Below are 13,028 nucleotides of genomic sequence, written 5' to 3'. Positions count from 1 at the left end.
ATGCAGAGAGTACATGAGGACCCATGTGGTAGCAGCGACAGAGGCAAAGACCGTGCTGTCACCCACAGCGGCCTAAGGGGTTCTCTTTCTCAGAGACCCACTATTCACTGGGCAGTGGTGGCACAGACCTTTAATCACAGCGCTCGGGAGGCAGAGGCAGGCAGATTTCTTGAGTTTGAGGGTAGCCTGGTCTACAGAGTGACTACCAGGACATCCAGGGCTACACAGAGAAACCATTACTTAAAAAACAAAAAACAACAGCAAAAGAACATGTAGTGTGCCTTGTAGAGGATCTGAGTTTGGTTCCTAGAATCCATTGTAACAAGTCTCAGACCTTAGCACAACATCAGCCATGTTAGAGACACCATTCTGACCTTAAAATAGCACATGGGCCCAAGCACCCACCAAAATGGGAACAAAGACTCAATCCATCAAAGACCCGATCCGTCAAAGACCTGATCCATAATTTCAGGAAAGTCCCTGAATGTGCTGACTTTGCTTTCTGGCTTCTGCAGTTTTGCGTCCTGCTAACTGAAGTGTGACAAACAGGATATAGTTGTGTGTACAAAAGACAAAGGGCTATGCAGTGTGCTCTAGGTCCCCAGATTCTGTGAGCTATCATCATGTTCAAAGATATCCTCCTGCTTCTGCTAGGACTAAAGCATGTGGCCCCTAGACACCTTTTTTTTTTAAAGTATTTTTATTTTATGCATATAGATAGTTTGCCTGCATGTGTGTCTGTAAGTCACATGCATGTGTGATTCCCGTGGAGATCAGAATAGGGTGTCAGATCCCCTGGAACTGAGTTACAGATACCACGTGGTGGTGGGAATCAATCCTGGGTCTTCTGAGAGAGAGCAGGCAGTGCTCTTAACCACTGAGCCAACTCTCCAGACCTCTAGAGACTTTTTAGTTTGCACAGTGGACGTTTTGTTCCCTCAGCAGCTCCTCATGCCTCCTTCAAGGCTGATGGCCTGACTTCACTTGTCAACTTGACTTCATTTAGAGTCACTTAGGAAGAGGCACATCTCTGAATGCATCTGTAAGGACATTTTCAAGGAGGGTTAGCTGAGCATAGAAGGGCCAGCATGTAGTGGGAGACATCATCCTGTAGGGTGGGAGCCTGAAGGGGAAAGGGAGCGAAGCAGAAAGTACCAGCATGCTCCCTTTGCTGCTCCCTGATCTACCATCACTCTGACTGCCGTCCCACCATGCCACCCCTTGCTATGTTAGACTGACACTTTTGGAGGTGGAGGCCGGATGAACCTTTCCCTCTCTAAGCTGTCTCTGTCAGGTGTTTGACACGCAGTGGAGAGAACCACAAATCCAGTGATTTCACTCACAGGAGCTGAACAAGCCAAGCCTCCTCCGACTGGTTCATTGCGCTTAGCCTGATGTCCTGCCAGGGGCAGGCAATGCTTCTTTCTCCATTTTGAAAAAAAAAAGATTAATTCATATTCAGTTTTTGTGTGTGTGTGTGTGTGTTTGTTTCCCTGTGTATGACCAGCGTGCCTGTGAGCTGCCTTGTGGGTGATGGTAGCCAAACCCCCGTCCTCTGCAAGGTCGTCGGGTTAAGTTAGTGCTCTATTTTTGTGCCTATTAACAGTTAGGTTATGAACATGGACATGCAAACTGTCTCCTTGAGCTCTCACTTATTTGTTTGCTTAGTCAGAATTTCACTATGTAGTTGTTGTGTGACAAAACCTTTCCCGGGGAGACACAGCACACAATGTCTATTCACCTCAGATAGAGGACCTATGACAGACCAAAGTATGGAAATCGGACTTGGTGAACCCATGAGTTTTATTGGGGTTACTTATGGGACTAGGGGTTACTTGCAGGAGCAGAACTGACTCAAAGACAGAGACACCACCAGGGCCCACCCCAGCTCCATCATTACCACAAAGCTGGGAACCTGGAGAGTACCTTACAGCATGCAGGCAGCTCAGCTGTTCGACTCTGTTTTTCTTGCTTACTCTGGCATACTGAATCTGCTTCAGGGACTTTCTAGAGCTATTTTCAGTTGTTTACCTTCCTGCTTAAGGAACTTCCTGCAGGCTGGAATAGTTCAATCTTGGAGGAAGCTGTTATACTTTTGGAGCTCTGGATGTTCTGGTATTCACAGTGTAGACCATGCCGGCCTTGAACTTTCAGAGGGGTCTGCCTGCCTCTGCCTCCCAAGTGCCTGAATTAAATGTGTGCATTCCACACGTCGCCTCGTTCACTTTGCATTTTTATTACATTTACAAATATTGTTTGAATGCGTATGTATGTGTATGAGTCTGTGCGTGACAGCGTGCACACGCCAAGGCTCTCCTTCCACTATATGGTGCCTGGGGATCAAATTCAGGTCGGTTTGGGCGGCAAGGACCTTTTTGGTCGCCAAGGCATCTCGACGGCTATTGTGTGACATTACTCCTGGGAAATGTAAACGAGGATCTATTCATTCCAGATAGGGAATCAGTGGCCAAAGTACAGACACCATAGAAGTCCAATTGGTGACCCGGTGAGTTCTACTGGGGCTGCTTCCAGGGGTGAGGGTGAGGGGTTACTTACAGGAGCAGAAATGACTCAAAGACAGCTGCAACACTAACACCCCAGCATGGGTGACAGCTCACAAAGCTGGCAGCGTAGAGTGTACTGCACAGTCTGCAGGTAGCTTAGTATGTTGGCTTGGATGTCAGACATAGAAAGATCTGGAAGGCCGTATAATCCTGATTCCTTCTGACCCCAGGTGGCTCTGACTTTATGGGCTGAAGAAAGAAACCAAGAAGGCCAAGGGAGAGTAGGTGATGTCACTCTGGAGCAGGTCCCCAAAGAACTGTGTGGGAGGGGAGCACCTGTGTCCTAGGGAGCACACGCTGTCTGTCACTCTTGTCCTACTCAGACTTTGAGCTTCCACATATGACACCAGCAGGCTCATGGAGGGTTAAGACACTATCTGCTTAAGACCAGGCCTACCCAATCCATCTGGTGCCAATCTCCCGGGCAGCTTAGGATTCTTAGTTTTTGTAGTGCTTTGATTAAGTCCAAAGCCTGCCCATGCTGTGTGCTGAGCTGTGCAACAGATGGAGAAGCTCTGTTTTTGAATTTTTAAAAATCTTTGGAAAAAAACAAGGTAGGATAGCCTCCTGTGTCCTACATGTGTATTGAGGAGAGTTAGGTCACAGATCCTCATAGTCCCTAGACCACCCTTAGTTCCGAGAGAGGCAGGCAACCTTGCTTCAGAAGCAAGCTTTGGCTAGACATTGGTGAGTTGAAGGCCGGGGTCACGGACATCAGGCCTCAGTCTATACAAGATGGCCTCCTGTGCTATTTGGTTTGAATCTGGTTTCCTTGTGTACCCTAAGAATTCATATGCTGAAAACTAAGTCCCCAGTGTGGTAACGTGAGAGATGGTGTCATGCAGAAGTGGGAGACAGCTGGAAAGGTCTGGGGTGTTGCCCTGGGAAGGGAAAAATGCTATGGGCTGGCTCAGAAGGCCACTCTGTACGAGAGCTGGAGACCAACCACACTCTGACTTGTCCATGAGAACAGTGCCATTTTCTGTCTCCATGCTGGTGAGGGGCCCCTCAACAGAGGGTAAAAAACAAGGCTGCAGGACTTTGAACCTAAAGCCTTCAAAATGATGAGAATTTTCTCTAAAATACTTAGCTTTGGTTATTTTATCACAGCCTTATGTAAAAGAATAGTACACTTTACTCTTGTCAGAGCATGCCCTATAATGAGAGAGCCTACAATGAATGAATACACACACACACACACACACACACACACACACACACACACACACACACACACTTCTGCGTTTGCCTGGTGTTGTGAAGCCTGGGATCCATGTAAGGACATGGATCATTGATGGTGCAGTAAGGACCATGACCTGAGGACTGGCCACAGGGCAACTATTTGGCAACTGGTGTAGGAAAGAACTTCTGGCCATGGCCACAGAGCAGAGCCACAGGACAGGTCCTGAAGTTCTAGGACCCTGAGTGCCTACTCTTTGTAACACCTGATGGGGAGGTAACTGGGTTCAGAACGGGGTAGCTGATATTAGGATAAACTGAGTTCTGGCTCAGGCCAGGTTCCACATGGAGTTCCAGGATGAACTGTTCTCTGTGAGGGGCAGGAAGCCTCATGAAAGCCTCGGAGGAAGGTAGTTTTATTTTTGTCTCCTAGATAGGACACAGAGGCCCAGAGATGTTTTGTGATACACACACATTGACGAATTGGCACATGTCCTAAACCCTGGAGAGCAGGGACAGATTCTGCTATTTAGAGCTTGTGTGGTCCTCAGCAGACCCTCGGTCTCCCTGGCCCTACTCCGTTCCATGATGCTGGGGAGTTCAGTCTGGGAGGTCATGTATGTGCCCTGTGGACCCTGTCTGATGACGGTGACAGAGACTCTGGTGTAGTGACTATGGTCTCTTAGCATTCTCCAATGCATTCTGCAGGGCATTTTGGCAGCACCACAACTGATCAGTGGCACATCAAAGTCCCACTGATTGTCCCTGCAATATCCTTCAACCCCATCAGACACAAGCTTGAATCCAAAAATCCAGGCTCCGCTGTGAATTGCAAGGCTTTTATTGTTGGATTCCTGTTTTTAGACACCTGGGGGGAAGGAGTAGCGATTGCTGCATCTATGCAGAGAAGCTGGTAAGTGGCTTCCTTGTGGTCAAAGACATACCCATCAACACAACGGGCTGGCTTTTATTTTTTCCTGCAAAGAGAAAGCCAGGTGAGGCCTCAGAGGTAAAGGAGCCCTCATGGCCCACTGACCAGGCATAGGGACACCTCCTGGGAGGACCTGCAGCCAGTTTGTAATTGCTCATGGGTCTGACCAGGACCAGGAAGCCTTGTCCCCAGCCGGTTGAGACAAGCTTTGTAAAGAGCCTCCAATCTAGCCAGATGGGAGGAGCCATCTTGTGGGACACCATAGGTACAAGTGGGAGAATGGGGAGGAGGTGACAGAGCTCCATGTGAGCCTGTGGACAGCTGGGGCCCCACAAGGGAACTGACTCCTGTCACATGATCGTGGTGACCCTCAGATATCTGCAGCTGAGGCAATGACTTATCCTACCAGTTAAAGGGACAAGAGGGGGTTCACTTCAATTCTCTTCTTGAATGTCCCAGGCATGGCATCTACACAATGGCTTTGGAGGTGCAGAGAACAAGGACACAGGTGAGTGTTTTGGCACTGGAAAAGTTAGGATAAAGGCCCAGGCTGGAGAAGGGTGCCAGGCCCTGTGCCTGTGTGACTAGACTTGGGAGGCTAGGCCAGAAAAGGCTGATGGAGAGTCCACTCCGGCTGGGATCTAGTCTGGCTTGGCTGAGCTGAGCAGCCATGCCGGGCTCAGGCATCCTCCTGACATCCTCCATCAGGTGTGTCCCATTTCCGGATTCACAGAGAAGCTTCAGTGTTGGGGAGAAGCACAAGCCCCGCCCCTCGCCAGACACACAGGGACTCACGACCAAACTGGTTGCATGATCCTTGTCTTCCTTTGTCAACTTGCTGTCGACACATTGCTTGATGCTCTCAGCATTTGCCAGTATGGCAGGGTTATCTTTGTATTGTTCCACATAGGCTACATAGTCGTCTACGGTCCCATGAAGTAATAGGTCAACTTTCGTTTGCATAGCTGGGCAAAGGCCACAGTCTGGAACAGAAAGACAAGGCGACCCTCCCTTGAAAGACACGAATCAGAACTCTCTTCCCCTGAGGAGAGAGGGTGAGAGAGCCCAGAGGGCCTGACCCCCACACAGTAATACCCACCTCCCCCTGAAGTCAGGAGCAGGGCAGCCCCGAGCAGCACCAGAGCACCAGCGAGCTTCATGGTAATGGTGTCAGGTGCTCCTGTCTAGCTTGGTCCGCTTTTATAACTGCCCTGGGAAGCTCAGTGGTCAGGGAGGGGCCCTGTGTGAGCCTCTCCAGGCCCCTCCCAGGACATGTCCTGGAACATCCTGAGGCTGTGTGTTTGTGTCAGGGGGAGGTGTGTATTTTGGCTAGAGGATAAGATCCTGGTCAAGAACCTGGCTCAGGTTGGTCCCCTTCTTAGTGATCTTCTTAAGGTCACATGTCATGTGACGGCCAAAAGAAAGGATGACTAGAGTGAGGGTCAAATGGCTTCTTATTGGACCTCCAGAGTGAGGCCTGTGTCACCCTGTCTCACTGGGTACCTCAATGTTTATTTAAGAGCTTTATGCACAGTCAGTGTTTAGACAAGCCAGACCTCAGACCACTGACCATTGTGCTGCCCTGTCTTTATTCCTACCCCTGTCTTTCATTTGCTTCATGGCTTCCCTTCAACCAGTCTCTTCAACCCAATATTTTCCTGCTGTTGTAGGCATCCTTCAACTTGACCGTTTTGTTGTTCTTAGTTGGTTTTTTTTTTTTTTTTTTTTTTTTTTTTTTGAGGTAGGGTCTCTCTATCCAGCCCTGGCTGTCCTGGAACTACATAGAGCAGAGTAGCCTTGAACTCACAGAGGTATTTGTGTCTCTTTCCCACTCAAATGCTGGAATTAAAGGCATGTACTGCCATATATGGCTAAACTTGACCTCTTAAATCCCTCCTGAGAAACGTGTGTGTGTGTGTGTGTGTGTGTGTGTTGGATCCAGCTCTCCTTGAGACTGGTGGTAAGCACTGTTCAAATCTGTTAGCAATGGCCAGGTATGGTGACTCACACCTTTGATCCCAGCTCTTAGGAGGCACAGGCATGATGATCTCTTTGAAATAGACGTCACCCTGGTCTACATGAAGTGTTCCAGGCCATCCAGAATTACATAGCAAGACCCTGTTAACCACCATCGTTAGTGTGTTAAGGTCTCACTGCAAGAGCCTCGTGTTCATTGTCTCATAACTAAGCAAAGATATTTTAGTTTGGAGAGACCTGGCCCCCTAATTGTCCACTGTCAAAAAGGCAACATGATGGCCATTTTGAATATCCCAAAGCTATCCTGGAAAAACTAGAGTCCAATCTCAGCTGGTTTCCCCAGCTCTTGAAGGCTCAGCACCAGTCCATCTGTGACAGCATGTCTAGTCGAGTTTTACTACCACAGAATTCTAGATGACTCTTCAACCATCACTACCTGGGCCAGAGGGGAGAGCATCCTCCACTCTTGGGGCACAGAAGAGGGACTTTGGAAAGGGCGCTGAGAGGCAAGGCTGTGGTTGGCTCCACTCCCCTCCCATCCATGGAAACAGACTGCTTAGGCCCAGAAGTGTGGGCCGAACAGTCAGTGATGGAGGAAGCTGATGACAGCAGAGCAAAGCCTGAGGGGTTGTGATGGCTGAGGTGTCAGCAGGTTGAGCTGTGAAACAGGCCTAGAGCTTCTTTGCAGTGTGGTAGCTGACGCATTTGACAGGGTCAGGGCAGGAGACAGTAGGGGCATGGAATGAAGAGAGGGCAGACGCAGACTCTGAGGAAACATAGAAGGGATCTGGAGGACAGAAAGTTTAGGCCCTGTTTGCCAGAGGAGGTCCAGGGAGCTGTGGAGACTTTGGAGATTCCACCAGGGCCTAGAGCCACCTCACTGCAGAGTGGCAGCGAGGCTCAGCTCCTGTCCATGCTGTGGAGAAGGCTGAGGTAGGCCTCTGTGTCCCATGCTAGTGTGAGGACTGCTCTCCAGAGGGTACCTCTGCTGCCTCTACCACCTGCTCACTGTTGGGCTTGGTCTCCTGCTGCTGTGTATTCAGTGCTAAGTACTGGACCCCAGATCTGGAATCCCCCCACCCCCTAATTACTTGGTAATCTGGTAAGCTGATTCTCACATACATCAAATGTTGCTTTGTAAACTTCGCTCATCCTGTTCTCGGACTGGTTAAATAAATGTGGCTGACAGCCGATTACTAAAGAGAAGAGAGATAGTCTCAGATTAAGTTACTGGGCTCGGGGTTGCAGGCAGGGACCATGAGGAGAGAGAATAGGAGAGAGGAGGAGAAAGAAGATGGAGAGAGAAGAAACCTGCCATGAGGCCTGATGGCTCAAGGGCTCATGCCCAGAAGTGAACCATGAGGACAGGCTGATGGAGCAGAAATAACCCTGGGCAAGACTGAAACAGCAAGTAACATGGGGCCTAGGGATTGGATGTAATAACTTAAACAGCTCAGAACCTGCCCAATCTAGGCTTACAGCTCTTCAAATAAAATTCCAAGTCTTTGTGTCTTTTAAAGCTAGGATATATACTTCCTTTACAGCCAGCTTCTGCTCACTGCTGCCACACATGGTGGGTAAAAAAAAAGCAGCCAAAGGTAGCCCCAGGAGAGCATTCCATCACCCTAGCACAATTTCTGTCTTTGTGAGTAAGGGGATTTGAAGTGGAAGCGTTGTGTTGGATGGTGTTTTGCTGAGGCAAAGACATGAAGGAATGTGTTCCTGAAGTAAACAGACGTGAAAGGCTAAAGGCAAGCTCGTGAAGGAACCCTTGGCTGAAGTACACACAGGCAAAAGGATTTTCTGCTACAGCAACCATATGAAAGGACACAAGATGAAGGATTCTTTGATAATGACACACATGTATTGGTCTGACTTATATTGTGTAGTCGAGCTCCAGTTGCCAGGACTCCATAGAGAGAAAGAGACCAAAAAAAAAAAAATCTTCTGGTAGTGTGCTGCTGTTGCTTTCTGTTTCCGTGGATTCAGGCAGATTGGCAGAGTGATGTCAGCTGAGGCAGCCATACATCTGATGCAGGGCCCGTGGGGGACACGTGATGCTTACAGCGCGTATAAAAAGAACTTGACAGTGACGGAGGTTGAGCTTGGCTTTCTGGTACAGCTAGCTGTGCAATGTTTTTCGGTCTTAGATCTTTGCAGATCTTTTCTTCCCTGAGAGAGCCACATCAGAGAACCTCTGGGATTCTTCCCCAGTCCCTCCTGCTGATGCAAGCCGCAGCTGAGACTCGGCCGTCTCTGCTAGGTAGTGCCAACGCTGCTGATTCATGTTGGCGATCCACACTCTACCGAAATGGACCGCTGGTCTATCAGTAAACTGCGAGGGGATCGAGCCGCTGCTGTCGACAGGTCGTGAACTAAACTGCTGATTTCCAGACAACACAGACAGGAGCTGCTCCAAAGAACCATTTCTTTTATTTTTTATTTTTTATTTTATTAACTTGAGTATTTCTTATATACATTTTGAGTGTTATTCCCTTTCCCGGTTTCCGGGCAAACATCCCCCTAATCCCTTCCCCTCCCCATCCTCCCCCCATTGCCGCCCTCCCCCCAACAATCTAGTTCACTGGGGGTTCAGTCTTAGCAGGACCCAGGGCTTCCCCTTCCACTGGTGCTCTTACTAGGATATTCATTGCTACCTATGAGGTCAGAGTCCAGGGTCAGTCCAGGTATAGTCTTTAGGTAGTGGCTTAGTCCCTGGAAGCTCTGGTTGCTTGACATTGTTGTACTTTTGGGGTCTCGAGCCCCTTCAAGCTCTTCCAGCAAAGAACCATTTCTAAACAGGTCCACTTCTCTTGTATTCTTTCTTTTCCACTACCTTTGGTGGGTGGTGGAATAAAAGGGAGGTTAAAGCGTATAAGAGCCATCATTAAAAATAAGGTTTGAAACAAAGTTACAGGGATCACAGACAAGTAACTGGGGGACGCCTGACTCAGCCCCCCACAAGTGGGGGTCACGGGTGGGAAGCACCATCTTCACCTCATTTCTTTGGATTCTGGCAGTCACCCGACTGCTCTGCGTGCACCTGAATTTGGAATTTACCATCTACCTGGCCTATTTGTCATTTGCAGTGTACCTGTAGGAGGTAGGACACAATTTCTCTATTAAGTATGACCCAGGGGCTGGAGAGATGGCTCAGCGGTTAAGAGCACCCGACTGCTCTTCCAGAGGTCATGAGTTCAATTCCCAGCAACCACATGGTGGCTCACAACCATCTATAAAGAGATCTGATGCCCTCTTCTGGTGTATCTGAAGACAGCTACAGTGTACTTATATATAATAAATGAATAAATCTTAAAAAAAAAAAAGTATGACCCAGACAAGAACTAGGACCTTCATATGCTCTGCCCTCATGGCCTGAAATGCTTTTCCTTCACCCGCCTGGGAGATTTGTCACCTAATTCCCCACCCTGTATCGAAAAACCAACATATCAGAGGGAGAGGCAGCTATGGTTTCAACACATCTAGGTCATACACCAAAATCCACGTTTAGCCGTGGTCCCCGGTGTGGTGGGACTGAGCAGTGTATGGTGGGTGCTTGAGGTGGAGCCCCTGCTCTCTGTCTTCCACACATCCCCTGTGGCCCTTCTGCTGTGCACCCCGTGTTCAGACAGCACAAGGCCATGGCTATCTGAGGCTGCACTATCTTGGACTTTCACAGTTCCAGACCATGAAGCAAATTAGCTTCTTTCCACACACATTACCTAGTCTTGGTCCTTTTGTCATAGCAACACAACACAGATGACAGCCTTGTAGTGCACATGGATCCCTTGTGTATAAGAACACACCCGGCCTCCACCATAGCCAAGGCTCTAAACCCCACTTCCTCTTCCCTAGCTCCCCTTGCATTGGCTGCCTTTTGGTGTTCGTTAGATGTCTGAAGGCTCAGGAGAGCAAGGCCTTCCTCTCTCCCAGGGTCAACACATAGGAGGTCTTCACAAATGCTGGTTGGACTGGCCAAAGGGCTATCTCACTCCTCTCAAGTCTATAAACAAGACCCTTCTAACAACGTGCAACACTATCTTCCCACATAACTCAGACTTGGCCTCAAACTACTCCCCCTCCCCATGCCTATGCTACATAAGTGTTTGTGTTTATGTAATTTGGCTGTTATAAAAGTAAAGATTGTAAGTATTTTGACAAGTCAGAATTAAGTAGTTTGTTGTAAAGGGCACCTGATCGTCACTTTCTCTACATCAGCCGGTAACAGAGTGAAGTTTGCTGAAGACTTAGAGAGGACTAAGCCTTTTATTTTTATTGGTTAGCTGAGCCAAACAGGATTTGCATCCGGAACCTGTTTGAGCTATTAGGTGCCAAGTACTAAGATCTACTTGTGAGCTGTCTGCTGAGTCCATTGGTCTCTGTTTTTATGACCTTGCAAGTTTCGGGGGCTACAGAGGCCCGTGGAATGTGCCCACTGGGGGCTTTTCTCTTCCGTATAGGGGTGGGAATGGAGACAGGGACATAGTGTGGCTAAGCAAGTGTCTACTGCCAGGTGACCCCTCACTACTCTGCTTTTGGTCATGGTGTCTTCTCACAGCAGCAGTCATCTTAACCAAGACACAGGGCATACATGTGTGTATGCACAAGGTGGCCAGGGGAAGATAGTGAGGTGTCTTTAGTTGCACTTTTCCATATAGATATGTGTTTATATACATTATATGTGTGTGTATACGTACATATACCTGTATATGTACTTGATTTTTGTCATGTTATTTAGTTTTATTTTGTGTGTATGGGGATTTTGCCTGCATGAGTGTCCCATGCACCCACATTTGCTTTCCCTGTGGAGGTCACAGGAGAGCACTGGATCCTCTGGAAATGGAGTTACAGAAGGTTGTTAGTGCTCTGTGGGTGCTGGGAAGCGATTCTCGGTCCTCTTTACAGCTGAGACCACCCTATATTTTTTGAGACAGGGCTTCTTCCTGAGCCTGGAGCTTGCCAATTTGACTAGATGTGCTCTCTGGTGCCGGAGTTACCAGGGTGCACATTGTGCCTGGCTGTCTTCACAGGTTCTGAGGGCTGAAACTCCAGGGTTCAAGTATTCACAACAAGCTCTTCACTGACTGGGCCATCATGGAGAGCATTAGAATTTGTGGGTGAACTCATGCTGAAGGACTGAAGGGAGGTCAACTCCCAGAAGGAACATCTGTAGATCCTCAGGAATTCTTCTGTGAGATGTAAGAACACTGACTTTCATCCGTGTTCATTTATCTGCCTTGCAACCATTCACGCCAGCATGGCTTCATAGATTATTCCACAGTTACATAATGTCATTTTAGTTTGTTGTTAAATGGTTTGATATTTGACCATTTAGAACTTGTTTGTGCTCGCTCATGCCAGTTTCCACAGACATCTGTAGGTGTCCACGTGTTCGTGTGCTTTCGTGTGTGTGTGTGTGTGTGTGTGTGTGTGTGTGTGTGTGTGTGCATATGAAGCTCAGATGACAATTAGCAGGAGTTAGCTCTCTTTGTGTACACGGTGGTTTTGGGATTTGAACTCAGGTCTTCCCCTTCAATCACTGCACCTTTAATCACTGAGCTATCTCAACAGCCTTCCACCTTATTTTTTGAGGCAAAGTCACTGGCTGAACCTGGAGCTCACATGAGATTAGACATGTATGCTACCACTATCACCCGTCCTGGGGATCTGAACTCAGGCCTTTATGTTTGCATAGTAAGCACTTTGCACACTTATCAATCTCTTTAGCTGCCCCTGTTTATGTGTGTGGTGCTGTGGAGTAACCCCAGGGCTTTGTACGTGCTAAAAAAAATACTCTACCACTGTTGTACGGAGCTAATGACAAAATGCCAGGTGAGAAGCACCATTTCCACTCACAATTTGAAGAGACAGTCCATCATGATGTGCTAGGCACACTGCGGGAACTTGAGGCTGTTGACCACATCTACAATCAGGAAGCAGCAAGGCACAAAAACTTGTGCTTAGCTTGTTCTCCCCTTTCCACCCTGTCTATGACCGTATTCCATGCCGCCACATGAAACTCCGTCTACCCACATCAATTGACCTAGCCTAAAAACTCCCACACAGAGCCTTGTTTCCATGGCAACTCTCAACCCAGTTGAGATGGTCGTCAAGATGAACCATCACACACTGCAAGCAGGGCGAGCTTGAATTTAACAGCTTCCTGTCTCCAGAAAGGTGTAATACAACACCCAGCTGACAATCATTCGTGCTGAACATGTCTTCCCTAAGGTAAGTAGGTTGATCTGAACTCGAGACTGTGTACACACACAGCACCGCCTGTGGCCTGTGGAGCACTGTGGTTTACAGACAGGCAGTCCACAGTAGCCTGAGGATTGTAGACAACTGAGAGCTCATGTACAGGGGTGAACCCCTTG

At 48.4% G+C, this 13,028-nt stretch overlaps 1 protein-coding gene across 1 annotated transcript; it reads right to left on the bottom strand.

The window, feature by feature from the left end:
• Positions 1 to 4,569: 4,569 nt before the first annotated feature.
• Positions 4,570 to 5,835, bottom strand: Scgb1b30 (secretoglobin, family 1B, member 30). The gene is made up of 3 exons (NM_001100859.1): positions 5,774 to 5,835; positions 5,470 to 5,657; positions 4,570 to 4,720 (listed from the first exon to the last, which is right to left on the bottom strand). The coding sequence occupies exons 1-3, from the start codon at positions 5,832 to 5,834 to the stop codon at positions 4,691 to 4,693; spliced, it is 279 nt and encodes a 92-aa protein (NP_001094329.1). The 5' UTR covers position 5,835; the 3' UTR covers positions 4,570 to 4,690.
• Positions 5,836 to 13,028: the final 7,193 nt, after the last annotated feature.

This window comes from Rattus norvegicus, chromosome 1 (genome assembly GCF_036323735.1).
Source record: "Rattus norvegicus strain BN/NHsdMcwi chromosome 1, GRCr8, whole genome shotgun sequence".
NCBI lineage: Eukaryota > Metazoa > Chordata > Mammalia > Rodentia > Muridae > Rattus > Rattus norvegicus.
Note: the sequence above shows the minus strand (reverse complement) of the source record. Positions and strands in the feature narration are given on the sequence as shown.

Bases quoted from the DNA above. Each gene is read 5' to 3' on its own strand.
- Scgb1b30 (NM_001100859.1), bottom strand. From the start codon at position 5,834: ATGAAGCTCGCTGGTGCTCTGGTGCTGCTCGGGGCTGCCCTGCTCCTG. The intron at 5,658-5,773 runs GTGGGTATTACT...TTTCTGTTCCAG, and splicing joins GCTCCTGACTTCAGGGGGAG to ACTGTGGCCTTTGCCCAGCT. The intron at 4,721-5,469 runs GTGAGTCCCTGT...TTCTCTTTGCAG, and splicing joins ATCATGCAACCAGTTTGGTC to GAAAAAATAAAAGCCAGCCC.